A 15,574-nucleotide genomic window follows, 5' to 3' on the forward strand; every position below is an offset into this window, starting at 1 on the left:
ACAAGTCAATGAAGAAAACAGGGCCAAGAGAAGGCAGGAAGAAGTTAGAAGGAATGAGGTTAATATCCCAAACACATGCAGTAAAGTTCTGTGAAATTATACACTTTCAAGCTTGCCAGCTGATTGTTGGCTTCTATTCCAAGTCTTATATAACGATTAATTCTGAGAAATTTGTTCCCTACCTATTCTGATTATTTCTGTACAAGTTACTAATAGATGCATGTGCTGGGTTGTATAGCATCCCCCTAAAATTCATGTCCGCCTGGAACCTGTGAATGTGACTTTATTTGGAAATAGGGTCCTTGCGGATATAATCAACTTAAGACAAGGTCATACTGGATTAGGGTGGGTCCCAATCCAGTGACCTGCATCCTTATAAGGAGATGGAAATTTAGATTCAGAAACACACAGGGGAGCAGGCCATGTGATGACAGAGGCAGAGACTGGAGAAACATGGGGACAAGCCAAGGAGTGAGGCAAGGAAGAGTTCTTCCCCAGAGCTTCAGAGCCAGCATGGCCCTGCGGACAGCTTGACTTCTAACCTCCAGAACTGTGAGAGAGTAAATTTCTGTTGCTTAAACCACCCAGGTACTCCATTATGACAGTGCTAAGAAACTAATACAACCCTTAAACATTTTTTCTTCCTAAGAACCTGGAGTACATGCCCAGTATGAAAATAAGGATTTGAAGGGGGAAACATTCAGTGAAAGAAATAAAATTCCAAAAATGTTGTCTAGTAAGGTTTTTGTTTAAAACCTATAGCTCTCCTATACATGCTGGCCAGTGACAAAACAAGTAGGAAGTAAACAAATAAAAAATATTGAGGGGAAAAAATGTTCTTGGGAACATCCAATCACATTTAGTTTAACAGGTTGTTTTTCTATGGATAAACAGGCTTTTGATATTTTATTGCATACACTGTGAGAGTCTGATTTTTCCAAAACTATACAGGAAGGACAATCTTCAGTAAAACCACTGACCCATTCTCTGGCCCAGAGGAGACTAGCTGTTTATCTCCAAATGAGGGAGGGGCTAACCTAGAGCTAGAGTCAAAAACCACAAGTACTTCAACTTGAAAAACTGGAATGCAAGCAGTTTAGAGCACAGGCAAGATGATCTCAAATCTACTTTAAGACAACAGAATTAGGTAATATAATACCCCAAACTGATAAACTTGTGCTAAATATTTGCAAACCAGATGAAAAGCACTAGTTTGTAATTTAAATATCCTGCAGAAATGAAACTACTGCTTCATGGTGCCAGTATCTTAAGATATGGACAGCCAGTGATGTGGTGAGTAGCATCCACTCACAAACGCCTTCAGCTAGGAGTCAGTGTGTTCTCAGCTCTCACAACACAGGCCTCGCGATCAGCGCAGTTTTGAGCTACGTTCAGAAGCCAGTATGTGGATGCTGCTGGGCTCAAGTATCCTCTCCTGCCATGACAACTCAGACTCACAGTAACTAGATCACCGACTCGAAGCCTGCCAGCCAGATTCAGCCCACAGGCTTGTTTTGTTTGGCCTGCTAGGGTATCTTGTTTCTAATTAATTGCTAACTTTAAAAATTTGGGAGATTTCATGTGAAATTCCATACTACCAGTGGGCATGAATTTCTGCAGGGCAGTCATTTGGAGCTAAGTAGCAATTCCCCTCTTTGCTGGATACAAGCCCCCTCCAGTGCCCCACTGTGCACGCCCCTCCAGGAGCCCATGGCCGTGCAGCACAGGGATAAGAGTGTGCGTTCCCAGTCAGACTCCTGGGGTTCCATTTGCGAATGTGTGACCTCGGACACGGGATTTCTCTTCTCTGACCCTTAGCATCCTCTCACATAAAATGGGTGTAATAATATTCTATCTTATTAGATTGAGGGATTAAGAGAGTTAAAACATGTAAAACACTTGGAGTGGTACCTGACACATGGTGGAAACAATAAGTGTTTGTTATTTTATTATTAATTCTTATTCTCCTTATCATCTTACCTCTTCCACTTCCACCTTATTGACGTTTGTGTTTTTGACTCCGGCTCTAGATAAAGCCCCATCCCCAGTTGGAGGTAATGGAGACAGTTAGTCCCCAGTGTGCTAGACAGCGGGGCAGCAGGGGTTATACCCAGTGCATTGATCAAGAGCCCAGATTCTACAGCCAGACAACCTGGCTTCCAATCCCAACTCTAGTACTTCCTAGCAAAATGCTCTTACACATATTACTTAACTCTCTAAAGCCTGTTTACTTACTTCTGTAAAAGAGTAATGGAACTGTTGTGAATTTAGCCTCGCACATAGTAAGTTTTAGCTTTTATTATTAAGAACAAGCAGCAGACCACAGCATTCTTCTGCCCACCAGCAACCCCAGGTCTGGCCCACCTCAGTTTTTCCCAACAGGCTCCAGTGCCATTCCATAGTATGAGCCCTGCTGGAGGCTGTGTCCCAAGGGGGCTTCCATGTATGAGGGAGACGAATTAGGAAGAAACCAGGTATAGCTTGGAGCCACTTATGATTAACTCCCTGTCACCCTTTTATCATGTTATCCCCAAATATATACCCTGGATAGCATTAAAGCTTGCATGACCTTGAAGTTAAAAACAACTCTTCTAAGATGGAAGCAAATTTTTCCCTACCATTTCAGAGTAAAAGCATCTAAGCATATGACGAGGATAAAGGCATTCAAGTTCTTAAAGTTTTCCAAATAATTCCCTCAAGTCCTGGACAGCCTCCTCCTATGAGTGCCTTCACAGTGGGACATCCACCCACAGCTTGAATTCTCTCCAAATCTTATCAAAGGTTTAAAAATAACTTTTAAAATAATGCTTTAGACAGTCACATTAAACAGTTCCTGAGAACAGATGACCTCAACGGTATTTCTTAAAGAATGCTACCTATTATCCAACTTGTTTTAGCCTTCATGATTCTAAAATTTTTCAATTTTTTAAGTAGAAACAGTGTTTCTTCTATTCTAGACACACAAAATATATATAGACAGATGCAAACATAACAGTTGACCCAACAGAAAAATTCTTGTGAAATTATAATCTATAGAAAGTTTTCAAATTTCAATAAAAATAAAGATTAAAAAACAGCTGAATGTTAAATTGATTTTAAAGATTAATCAAGTCACGGGAATGCCCTGGCAGTCCAGTGGTTAGGGCTCGGCACTTTCATTGCTGGGGCCCAGGTTCAATCCCTGGTCAGGGAACTAAGATCCCATAAGCTGCATGGCACAGCCAAAAAAAAAAAATTAATCAAGGCATGGACGAGAATGGTCATAGCAGCTCTAGTCTTAAATGTCCAAAAAAAAAAAAAAGGAAGAATCCAAAAATCTATCAACAGTACATGGGCAAATTACTTTTGGTAAATTCATACAATAAAATACTACCTGGCAATGAAAAAGAATAAACTACTGCTACATGCAACAATATGAGTGAATTTTGCAAACAATGTTAAGCAAATCTCAGAATACTAGTTACCTTTGAGAAATATGATCTGGGGTAACTGAAACACTTTGTATCTTCAGCTGGGTGGTGTCTGCATAGGTTTATTCATATGTAAAATTTTATCGAGCTATACATTTAAGATTAGTGGACTTTGCCATGTTTAGATTATACCTCAATTAAAAAGTGAGTTAAAAAACTAGCCAGTCTCTGGGTGTGGATTTTCACAACTACACATGGCTCCATTACGGGCTCTGTGGGACGCTTGTCACTTAAAAAAGATGTTTAACATTTTTGTACATGACATAGTCATTCAGATTCTTTATCTTTGGAGTAATAGCTTTTGTTTTATTCATTAAATAACATTTTTGTTAATTTTTTCAGGAAAAATCAGGAACCTTTTGATGTACTTAAACCAAACAACCTATGCCACCATTTAGACAGTCCTGGCAGCTTCACAGGTATGCCGTTTCACACCATCAAGTTCTCTTTTGTTATGAGAACTACCTAGGGGTGTAGTGAGAAGAAACTGGCCTTGAAGTGGTCCGATCTGGATCAGAATCCCTGTTCTACCAGTCTCCAGCTAGAGGACCTTAGCAAATCACTCCACCTCCCTGAATGTGTTCTCTTCTGCAGAATGGAGGTGGTGCCTCCCTCACAATGTTACTGAGAGGAGTAGTCGAGATAAAATTTGTAAAACTTTTGGTAGACAATTTTTAGACGGAAACTGTTACTAAATGGAAGTGAGCCCTTATCTAAGTCTGTATTTTAAAAAGAACATGGCACGTGCTTCAAAATATCCAAGTCTCAGAGATTTACATCTAAGAAATGTGGGAAAGGCTAAAACTTTTACCCATATTTAACAATAATATAATCTTTGGTTCAGCCCTGACCCTACAGTGAGCCCTCACTCCCTCCCCAGTGTTTTCTAGCACCTCGATCCTCTGGCCTTCCATCAACTGAACAGAACATTCCTCTGCTCCTCTCCTACAAACTTCCTTTTCATCACCTGAATGTTAGGACCCTACTCCAGGGACTAAAGCCTCGGCTGCTGCTCCCAAGAGGCTGCCTAAAGCATCTTTCGGCAAAGGCAGATCTCTTGTTACCAGTACCTCCTCAAAGGTGACATTTTCTCAATATTTTTACAAATAAAATATGACTCACAATTTGTGCAGAATAAATACCCAGCCACGAATATACGTGTCCACAGAGAAAACAAGCTATAAAAGTAAACACGACTGGAAAAGTGTGCTGCTTATTCGTGGTTTGGTGTGAACAAAACTCCTGGCTTTCACCTCAGTAGCAGGCACCAAAAAGGAGGCCTTAGCATTGAAAATTTTCCTCTGTGAAGTCAAATTTGCTTTGAAGTTTTACTTCACTGGAAGAAAAAACTTGCTTTAGAGAGTGTGTTTCTCAAAGGGAGAAGAATGCTATTGACATTTAGGACAAGACAGTTCTTCATTGTGCCAGACTGTGCCACACAGAGTGAGAGGCTTGGTGTCCTGGCTCCACCCAGTGGGGAGAATAAAGATATCTTCAGGGATGCAGTATGGTTGGCAACCAACTCCACCTTGGCATTTCCCCCCATGGGAGAGAAGGAAGGGTCACCACCAATAGAATGGGAGCACAGAATATAAATTAAGTTCAGCTACAGGAAAATGAAATTACTTTTCTTGCTCATGAGTTTGTGGATGAGCTAAGCACATTAACTTATGACAAGTAGAAAGAATTCACACTTGAGAGGGGGCTCTTTAGGTGTAGACCAAGTGTGCAGCCCCTAAGGGGGCACCAGTCATATTGTACACATTGTAGATTTGTAAATTCGCTAAACAACTGTCCCATTCATGGAAGTATCTTGAGAGGCGACTATTCCTAATTTGAACAATGGTGTCATATGGACCAGAGGTGGCCCTGGCAGGGAGTTTGAAGACCTTGGACCTATGCTTTTATTATATGTCACTTATCACTATGCAAGACTTCTCCATCTTTCATAAAGTTATGATGCAAATTTGTTAGAGGGCTGGTAAAACAGCTAGTTGAGAAGAGGAAAAACACTAAAAAGAAAATGAATCATACCTTTTAGAAAAACTGGATTTGTGATACAACTTTTAATTTTTAAAAATTTGAAAGAAACAAAACTCATGGTGTTAGGACAGATGTCCCCAAATGATCTCAGTTCATGAGCCCTTAGTACCTCAGTAATATTTTCACTGTGGCCCCAGGTCTGAAGAAATACTCATAGTTGGTTCTGTTTATTACCAACAACTTAAGTCCAAACAACTTAAGTATGCATGTCCTAGAAACTCAGCAGCCTTTTTAAAAATTACATAAATGGAAAGAAAAACTTTTTATATCATTCTTAAGTAATCACACTGACAGATGTGTGCCGGTCTAGCATGACTCAGCTTCTCAAACTTTGGGAACAGATTGGGCTTTGTCATCAACATTTTCTGTTCCATTTTTTTTTCTCATATATTTATTTATTTATTTATTTATTAGTGGTGTTGGGTTATTATTTCTGCACAGGGGCTTTCTCTAGTTGTGGCAAGCGGGGGCTACTCTTTGTTGTGGTGCATGGGCTTCTCATTGCAGTGGCTTCTCTTATTGCGGAACACGGGCTCTAGGCATGTGGGCTTCAGTAGTTGTGGCACGTAGGCTCAATAGTTGTGGCTCGAGGGGTCTAGAGCACAGGCTTCATAGTTGTAGCACATGGGCTTAGTTGCTCCTCAGCATGTGGGATCTTCCCGGACCAGGGCTCAAACCCATGTCCCCTGCATTGGCAGGCGGATTCTTAACCACTGCGCAACCAGGGAAGCCCTCCCGTTCCACATTGATTTTCACAAGGTACTTCCTTGTCATCATGGTAACTTCTAAAAACCTAGCTCTCCAAAGCTATGGCATCATCTTAAGGAATGTAGCACAATATTGAAATATGTGAACTATCTCAAGCCAGTCATTTCACAATGTCCCACAGATGTCAAGTTTCTGCTTCCTTCAAAATTTGTAAATGTCCCATGGTGCCCCCTGTGAATTTGCTGTGACTCTGACTCCTGCAGAATCTCTGTGCATAGTTTAAGACAAAGGGATTAAGACAATGAAACCCTAGACACATTGAAAATAACTGTAGTAAAGATGTTTATCATAGCCTAACACCCATGGCTCTGGAGAGCTAGAATTAGGTCTGAAAGTCCAGCACTCAAGATCCTGTTTACTTCTTCTTGGGCACTTGAGATAATGTCTTCAGAAACATTCTGAAAATTCTGAAGTGCCATAACAATAATAATTGCAAAATTAGCAGCTAAAAGACCTGTCTGCTAGAATGTAAGCTCCAAGAGGCCAGGGAGTTTTGTATCCTCAATGCCCAGAATAGTGCCTGGAATATAGTTGTTTTTTAATAAATAGTTGATGAATTAGTGGATGAAAGAAAAGAGGACACACTGACATTTCAGACCCTTGGTATTTTTAATAGAGTTGTAGGGTTGTCTTGGGTTTCATGCTTTTCTTTGTATTCTCTCAACTTGGTCAGTGACTTTCCAAATGAAACCCAAGTTGTAGTGTGGTTAAAGATCATACGTAAAAGTGTCTAGTACTTCGAGGTGCTCAGTAAATGATTAATTTTTTATAGGGAGATAAAGTAGATTGGTGGCAAGAATATATGCTTTGCAGTAGGACTAATTTGGATTTGAGTTGACTGGACAATCACCAGACTTCTCTGGGTCTCAGTTTTTCCATATGTAATATGGAGATAAACGTCTTAGTATACAGAGTTGTTGTAAGGATTAAATGAGAAAATGTATGTAAAGAACTTAATGCAAAGCCTAGAGCATAAGAAGTACAAACAGGAATTATTATCCTAATAGGTAATTTTCACTTTACTTGGCTTATCTCATTCCTCTGAAGATAAGTTTCAGGACCTGTGCATTATATACACCAGGCACATGCTACCTCAGGGCCTTTGCATTAGCCTGGAATGCTCTTCCAATAGATGTCCACTTCCTTCCAGTGGGTCTGCCATCCCCTTTACCCTGCTCAGTTTTCTCCTCTCACACCTATCACCTTTTAACATACTACTTTCTGTGTTACTTATTTTCGTTCTGCCCTCACAAGAATATAAACTCCAGAAGGACAGGGAGTTTTGTCTGTTTTGTTCACCAACACCTTGATGTCTAGATCAGTCCCTAACAGAGGGTAGGTACTCAATAGATATTTGTACAATTGAATTGAATTGATTTTAATATATTCCCACTGAATTTTATACTATTTGATTTGGGTCCATTTTTTAGTTTGTCAGCATAATTTTGAGAAATAATAACTTGCTTTCATCCTGCATCTTTAAGTGTGGCCCATCACCCACTTTGGTATGACTAGCCCCTAACCAAGGAAAGCTCCAGGCACCCCACCCAGTTCAATTACTGGCTGTGTGAACTCTGGCAATTTTCTTGGCCTCTCTGTGTTTTGGTTGCCTTACCTATAAATGGAGATAAAACCATCACTACTCCCTAAAAATCTTGTAAGGATTTAATTAGTTAATGCACATGAAGTGCCTATAACAGTGCCTGGCACACATCCAATAAATATGAGCTATTGTTTTTCTATTTACAGCCAAGTCCAGGACCCTCTCCCCTTAGTCCTGCTCTGCATCACTATTCTCCCCTGCTCTGGTATTCATCCTCTCCCGACCACCCTCGTCTTTCATCTCCACCTTCTTACCCATCTGATCTGAAACTGATGAGGTCTCTTTAGCTTTAACTCTCCTTTTTCCTCTACTAACTTTTTTAAAGCATTGGCTGTTAGGCCCAAACTGCTTTTAGAAGCTCCAGGTAACTCCCTGACTAAGCTGTGCCTGGGCTAAAGCTTTGATGTTTTAACAATGCAATTCCAAGAAGAATCCCCATGGGAACAAGAAGGAAAAACTTCTCACAAGTTGCTTTATTTGACCTTATCCAGAACTATTTTAATACTATCATTTATCACCAATAACTTACCCCATTTCATTTAATTCTTTTTTAAGCGTGGCCTCCTTAACATCTTGGGTTGTATTATTTTAAAAAGAAAATAATTTCAGGTCTTCTAAAACAATTTTTTTTGCCTTGAAACTAATTAAGAAGATCCCTAATATGTATATGCTCTCCAAACTTCATATGAGGCTGGAGAAGAAAATGTCCTCTTCCCCAGAAGGGCTATGCTATCTTAACTTGGGTTGTGAAGGCTGCCCAACCTCATGTCACCAGTCTCGGGGAAAGGGGGCTGCCAAAGAACTTGGCTAAAGGTGGGGAGGTAAAAGGTCCAAAGGATTAAATTTCCGGCTCCCAAAATAACCCTGAGTACTCCTGCCACCTCCAAATCAGGCCCTGCACGCTTCTTCACACTGGCACAGTGCCACTTCTCTGGCCCAATCCCAGGAGGCCCTGTGGAGCTATGGATAACCCTCTATCTCCACATGACAGCCCTCTAGAGAGGCTGGGGAGCCCACTTAATTAAGGATGGACATGCAAGATGCACTGTCTCTCTTCTTACACTCAGTCATTCTTCTCTTTAATGTTCTTTCTTTCTTCTCCTCTACCTTTCTCTTGGCATCTGCAAGGCCTCAGGACAGTGTTTTCCAAAGCTCAATAATGTGAGAACCACTGTTAGGATGCCCTCCCCACCACCACCCCCAACATATCCAAATCCCATCTGTACTATTTCCTTAAATTAGCTCACTTTTTCACTTAAATGTTTAAAGACTAGTTACTGCTTTAAATTTAAAACCAGTTTCACTTGCCACAAACAGAAGGCTCACATACAAATATAATTAAAACAAAAATATACAGTCATGGAATTTTAGTTGGCTATGGCTGCTGTGGCAGGCCTTGTGCCTGAGTCCTAATCTGTTAGGTTAAGAAATGCTGGAGAAGTGTTAAAGACATAGCATCATCAAAGTGAAACTTGCTCCTTGAAATAGGGACTGAAAAGAGGATGGAAGAGAGCAACGTTCTCATCTTATTTTTAAATAACATGTCTATGTAAAATTTAAGCATTTCCCACTTCAGGAAACACTGCTTTCAGTTTAGGCTCACGAAAAGCAAACGAGTTTGTTGAGATCTGATAGGCTTTATCCCATTTCCCTCATGTACTGAGTACACTATTTACTAACTGTACTCAAAAACTTTTTGTAAATCTTTTTTTTATTATTATTTGTTCACAGCGTCAGACCAACCACCAGAGTGTTTCAGATATAGGACTCTGCTGAGGATCACAAAACGAGTCCGATGAATGGGTCCTTGGATGCCACTTAGCCCAAATCTTGAGCCACTTCCATTTCCCCGAAAAGAGACTTGGGGTTCGAGGCCGAGGGCGATTTGCCCAATATCACACAGAGGGTAGACTCATTTTTGTGTTGTTGCAGCCCAGAGAACTAGCTATCTCGTCCCACGGGAGGCTTCAGGATGGGTTGTCTGGCTGGCGAGTGGCCAAACCTCCAGCCGCCACTGTGTTGATCGCGGTAGCCATGGCAGCGGCACACTGTCTCCCCGCCTCATCTTGGTGACGTTATGGGACCAGCGTCCAATGGGAAAGCAGCTCCGCGTTAAGCACCGCCTTTCCCGACGGGCACTGCCCTAGCGGCCGGGAGACAGGCGTGGGCAGTGCTGGGCAGGCTGGCTCGGGCCGCGGCCGCGGCGAGTTACATCGTTTTCCTATCTGTCCGCGAACGCCGCCGCCGGACACAGAGCCAGGATGTTCGGGATGCTGAGCAGCAGCTTTGAGGACGACCCCTTCTTCTCGTGAGTGTCGGGGCACGGGAGCCGGCGGTCGTGCGGGAACTTGGGGGTCTTAAGTGGAGCTGTTTTAAGGGAAGAGAGTCAGTTAAAACTCGAAAGAGGGCGAAAGGGAATTCGGGTGACTCCAGGAGGCAGCTTGAGGGAGAGCAAGACTTGTGGGCGTGAGAGGGAAGGGAGGAGAGGATTTAGGGGCATGTGAGGGAGAGGAGCGGAAGACTGAGGGACGCGGGAGGGACGAGAGAGAAATTTGAGGGGCGTGAGGCGGGGGGAGGTCTCACCTTGGCCCTACTTCTCGTACCTCGCGCCCCGCAACCCGTGTGCTTCAGGTGTTCCAAGTCCCGCCTTCGCAGCTGCAGAGGCTTTTCAGGTGATGGTAACTGCCCTCTCGGTGGAACTTCTGGAGGGAATTATAGGACCCTTTCCACACCTGCTTCTATTCCAAACGAGGCGCAGGGAATATTTAATAAGATGACAAGTCTTCGAGAAGGGAAACTTTTTTTTAAACAGTGTTTTCCATAACATGTGCTTATAAGAGTACTTGGAGAATTTTGCTGTCTCTCCCTGGAAGCGGTTGGAAGTTGCCAGGTGCACTGTTTGTTTCCTTTGCTTGCTTTGTTACAAAGCTAGCCTTGTGTGGAGAGGGACTCCTCTTTCTGTCAAAAGTACAAATAGGACAGGGAAGCAGAGAGAGGGTGCATTTAACACCTCAGGTAAACAAGTGCCAACCCGGTGAATGGTTCCAAGTGAAATAATGTGATGCCTTAAGATGAAGGCATCCAGAAACTAGCTGTTTCATTATGATCTAGTTTTCTGGGTTTTGCTGTGTCTTGTTTTTTCTTTAGTTCTTCCTTTGGCGATTATATAAAAGTAATAACAATCTAGTTGGATCCCTAAAACAGGAAGGTTTGTGTTACTTTTTTACTGGAGTGTTTTGCCGGTTTGAATTTTGACTCGCTGTCCTAATTTAGTTTGATCACTTACATTCTCTATCTATGCAACTTGGGGACTATCTTTTTAAAAGGTTAAAATGTTAACAGTTTACTACATTGATTTTTTGTTTGTTTTTAAAGGAAAATATTATATTCTTAAATGTATCAGTACTGTATTAAAACCAAATATCATAAAAGTAATAAAGAAAATTAACAGTAGAAAGATAAAATGATTAATGTAATAAAAAGAAAATGATTAATATTTTATTCTAAAGGTTATTCATTGTAATTAAGAGGTGTGTGGATTCGGGCAAATTTATCTTGCTGTTTTAGTTAACTTGTTTAGGAGAAGTTGGGATGTTTTATGACCAGTGTCATTTTTTTTTAAGCTCTTTGTTGGGATATAATTGCTTTACACTGTTGTGCCAGTTTTTGCTGTACAGCAAAGTGAATCAGCTGTATTTATACATATATCCCCATATCCCCTGCCTCCCATGACTCCCTCCCACCTTCCCTATCCCAGCCCTCTAAGTCATCACCCATCATCGAGTTGATCTCCCTGTGTTATGCAGCAGCTTCTCACTAGCTATCTATTTTACATTTGGTAGTGTATATATGTCAATGCTACTCTCTCACTTCATCCCAGCTTCCCCTCCGCCCCTGCCTCCCCATGTCCTCAAATCCATTCTCTACTTCTGCATCTTTATTCTTGCCCTGTCTAATGTCATTTTAACAAATTTCAAATTTTGTATTATGATTTGCTCTTTTAAAAGCCTCTGAGAGCAGGGACTAAATATATCCATAGATTAGTTGAGCTGTTGAAGTGGTTCTTATATAATTGTGACATCAGTACAATGGGCGACAGTTAAGAAGATTATGACAGACAGCTTTTGAGTTGTATTGCCCTTGATTATATCAAAAGAGCAATGGCCTTAACTAAACCGTGAATGTATAATTAGTACCTGCTTTAAAACGTCTAGCAAAAGTGTAATTTAAACTCTTGGGTGACTCTTTCTGAGCAAAGGCAATGAACCCACGAGTCAGGGTCAGGAATAGTAACAGACCACAAATAGTAGGCATACATCAAAGAACACTCTTCCCCTGGGCTTAGGTTGGATAGGACCATCAGTTACATGTCAGTAGGTTTTTCGGTCATCATTTTCTGTAGCATTCTTCAAATATAGGCAGGCATGTTATAGAAATTTGGGATAAAAGTAATTCACTTTATGAAACTGACAATTTCTTTGCTCCATAACTAACAATATAGAGAATAAACATAATTAGGGGAGACAAGGGAGAAAGAGAATGTAAGTTTATATTTATTTCAAGTAATGTGTCATTTGACCTACCCCTTTTGCCTGAACCCCAAACAACATGAATATCCATTGCTTAATATAAGTCAAGCATAAGGAATTGATAAAGGTGACAGACTCCTTATTAAATCATCCACTGATCTTAAGCAATACAGAAGGGTTCCATGCCCACCATCTTTTATATAAATATTATCCCTATTGCTAACCTTAGGTGGCTGGTCATTGGGTTCCCTAGGGGCGGTTTTAATGTCCGACATGTAGAAAGTATTCAAGAGATATTGTTTAATGACAATCTGATGTCTTTTACTCTGTCTTATAGTTAATGTGCTATTTAGTTGATTGCTGGATTGCTGAAAGTAATTACAGATGGTCCCCAATTTATGATGGTTCCACTTAAGATTTTTCAGCTTTACAATGGTGTGAAAACAATACGCGTTCAGTAGAAACCACACTTTGAATTTTGACTTTTAGTCTTTTCCCAGCTAGTGACGTGGTACAGCGCTCTCACGAGGTGGGCAGCGGCAGGGCCAGCAAGCCACAGCTGCATCAGCCACGCGATCATGAGAGTGGGCAGCCCATATACTTACAACCATTCTGTTTTTCACTGTTAGTACAGTGTTCAATAAACTACATGAGGTATTCAGTACTTTATTACAAGATAGGCTTTGTGTTAGATAGCTTTGCCCAACTGCAGGCTAATGCAAATGTTCTGAGCATGTTTAAGGTACACTAGGCTAAGCGATGATGTTTGGTACATTAGGTGTGTGAAATGCATTTTCGATTTACAGTTATTTTCAGCTCACGATGGGCTTATCAGGATGAAACCCCATCGTAAGTAGAGGAAGATCTGTATTTGCATTCAACAGGTGCCATTGTCGATGTTGGCACTTTCTAATTTAAACACTACCATTTTCTAAATAATTCATTAGTTCGGAATCAGGGATATCAATAATAAGCACACTCTACTAATTAACAAATTAATCAAAAGTGGGCAGACAAAATATATACTTCTTGGATATATGCTTAGAATTATTAAATAAATAGAGACTGATAAAATACAGTGTCCAAATGTCAAACACTAAAGATTTGAGTAAAAAACAAAATCTAGTTTTAAATTCAAATATATTCATTTTTAATGTTTACCTTCCTATAATAGTGCATATTAAATGTTTCATCTGAAAGTTAAAGGGAAACTTTAAAAGTGATATTTTAAAGTTTGGTTTTATTATATATTTGGGACTTTTTTGGTGTCTTAATATGTTTCAGAGCTGAAGTTATTTCAGTGAAAATTGCCTCACAGTATACATTCACGTATACCTTTTTAAATAAATAATACTTGTAATTTAGTTAAAAACACGAAGACTAAAAGCTGGCACTTCCTGGCATGCAGTTTTCTCTCAAGAATGCTACTTTCACCATCAGTCCCTCCCATCAGGAAGCACTCAGGAGCCTCCTAGATAGCTTCCACCACAAGAGGGCAGACAGCAGTATCAAGCAGTGTCAGAAGTATTTCGTCTTGTGGAACTGAAAACCACAGCCACAGAAAGATAGAGAAAATGAAAAAGCAGAGGACTTCGTACCAGATGAAGGGACAGGAGAGAACCCCAGAAAAACAACTAAATGAAGAGGAGATAGGCACCCTTACAGAAAAAGAATTCAGAATAATGATGGCGAAGATGATCCAGGACTTTGAAAAAAGATTGGATGCAAAGATCGAAAAGTTTACCAAAGACCTAGAAGAATTAAAGAGCAAACAGAGATATGCAACACAATAACGGAAATGAACAATACACTAGAAGAAACCAAGAGCAGATTAACTGAGGCAGAAGGGCGAATAAGTGACCTGGAAGACAGAATGGTGATCATCACTGATGCAGAAAAGAATAAGGAAAAAAGAATGAAAAGAACTGAAGACAGCCTAAGAGACCTCTGGGACAATGTTAAACGCACCAACATTCGCATGATAGGGGTCCCAGAAGGAGATGAGAGAGAGAAAGGACCTGAGAAAATATTGGAAGAGATTATAGTTGAAAACTTCCCTAACATGGGAAAGGAAATAGGTACCCAAGTCCAGGAAGCACAGAGAGTCCCAGGCAGGATAAACCCAAGGAGAAACACGCCAAGACATATATTAGTCAAGCTGACAAAAATTAAAGACAGAGAAATGTTATTAAAAGCAACAAGGGAAAAACGACAAATAACATAGAAGGGAACTCTCATAAGGTTAACAGCTGATTTCTCAGCAGAAACTCTGCAAGCCAGAAGGCAGTGGCATGATATATTTCAAGTGATGAAAGGGAAGAACCTACAACCAAGAATACTCTAGCCAGCAAGGATCTCATTCAGATTCGACAGAGAAATCAAAAGCTTTACAGACAAGCAACAGCTAAGAGAATTCAGCACCACCAAACCAGCCCTACAACAAATGTTAAAGGAACTTCTCTAAGCGGGAAACATAAGAGAAGAAAAGGACCTACAAAAACAAAAACAAAACAATTAAGAAAATGGTAATAGGAACATACCTATTGATAATTACCTTCAATGTAAATGGAGTAAATGCACCAACCAAAAGACACAGACTGGCTGAATGGATCCAAAAACAAGACCCTTCTATATGCTGTCTACAAGAGACCCACTTCAGACCTAAGGACACATACAGACGGAAAGTGAAGGGATGGAAAAAGATATTCCATGCAAATGAAAATCAAAAGAAAGCTGGAGTAGCAATAGTCATATCAGACAAAATAAACTTTAAAATAAAAAATGTTACAAGAGACAAGAAAGGACACTACATAAAGATCAAGGGATCCATCCAAGAAGAGGAGATAACAATTATAAATATAAATGCACCCAATATAGGAGCACCTCAATACATAAGGCAAATGCTAACAACTATGAAAGAGGAAATGCAAGGCAGAAATAGAGACACAGGTGTAGAGAACAAACACATGGACACCAAGTGGGGAAAGCAGGGAGGGTTTGGGGGGGATGAATTGGGAGATTGGGATACCAAATTGTACACTCTAAATATATGCTGTTTATTGTCTGTTAGCTGTATCTCAATAAAAGTTCTTTAAAAAAAAAAAGAATGCTACTTTCTCCTCCCATTTGTATTTGCTTAAGAATAAAAATATGCATGTATG

At 40.4% G+C, this 15,574-nt stretch overlaps 1 protein-coding gene across 2 annotated transcripts in view; it reads left to right on the forward strand.

Moving 5' to 3' along the window:
* The first annotated feature begins 10,037 nt into the window (after positions 1 to 10,037).
* The window catches only part of MLF1 (myeloid leukemia factor 1), a 41,877-nt gene continuing 36,340 nt past the window's right edge, over positions 10,038 to 15,574 (forward strand). For both annotated transcript variants that reach the window (XM_057740337.1, XM_057740338.1), the window contains exon 1: positions 10,038 to 10,192. In XM_057740337.1, coding sequence (XP_057596320.1) covers positions 10,146 to 10,192 — 47 coding nt within the window. In that variant the 5' untranslated portion in view covers positions 10,038 to 10,145. The remainder of the gene's footprint in view (positions 10,193 to 15,574) is intronic.

This window comes from Hippopotamus amphibius, chromosome 6 (genome assembly GCF_030028045.1).
Source record: "Hippopotamus amphibius kiboko isolate mHipAmp2 chromosome 6, mHipAmp2.hap2, whole genome shotgun sequence".
In the NCBI taxonomy this organism is placed as follows: domain Eukaryota; kingdom Metazoa; phylum Chordata; class Mammalia; order Artiodactyla; family Hippopotamidae; genus Hippopotamus; species Hippopotamus amphibius.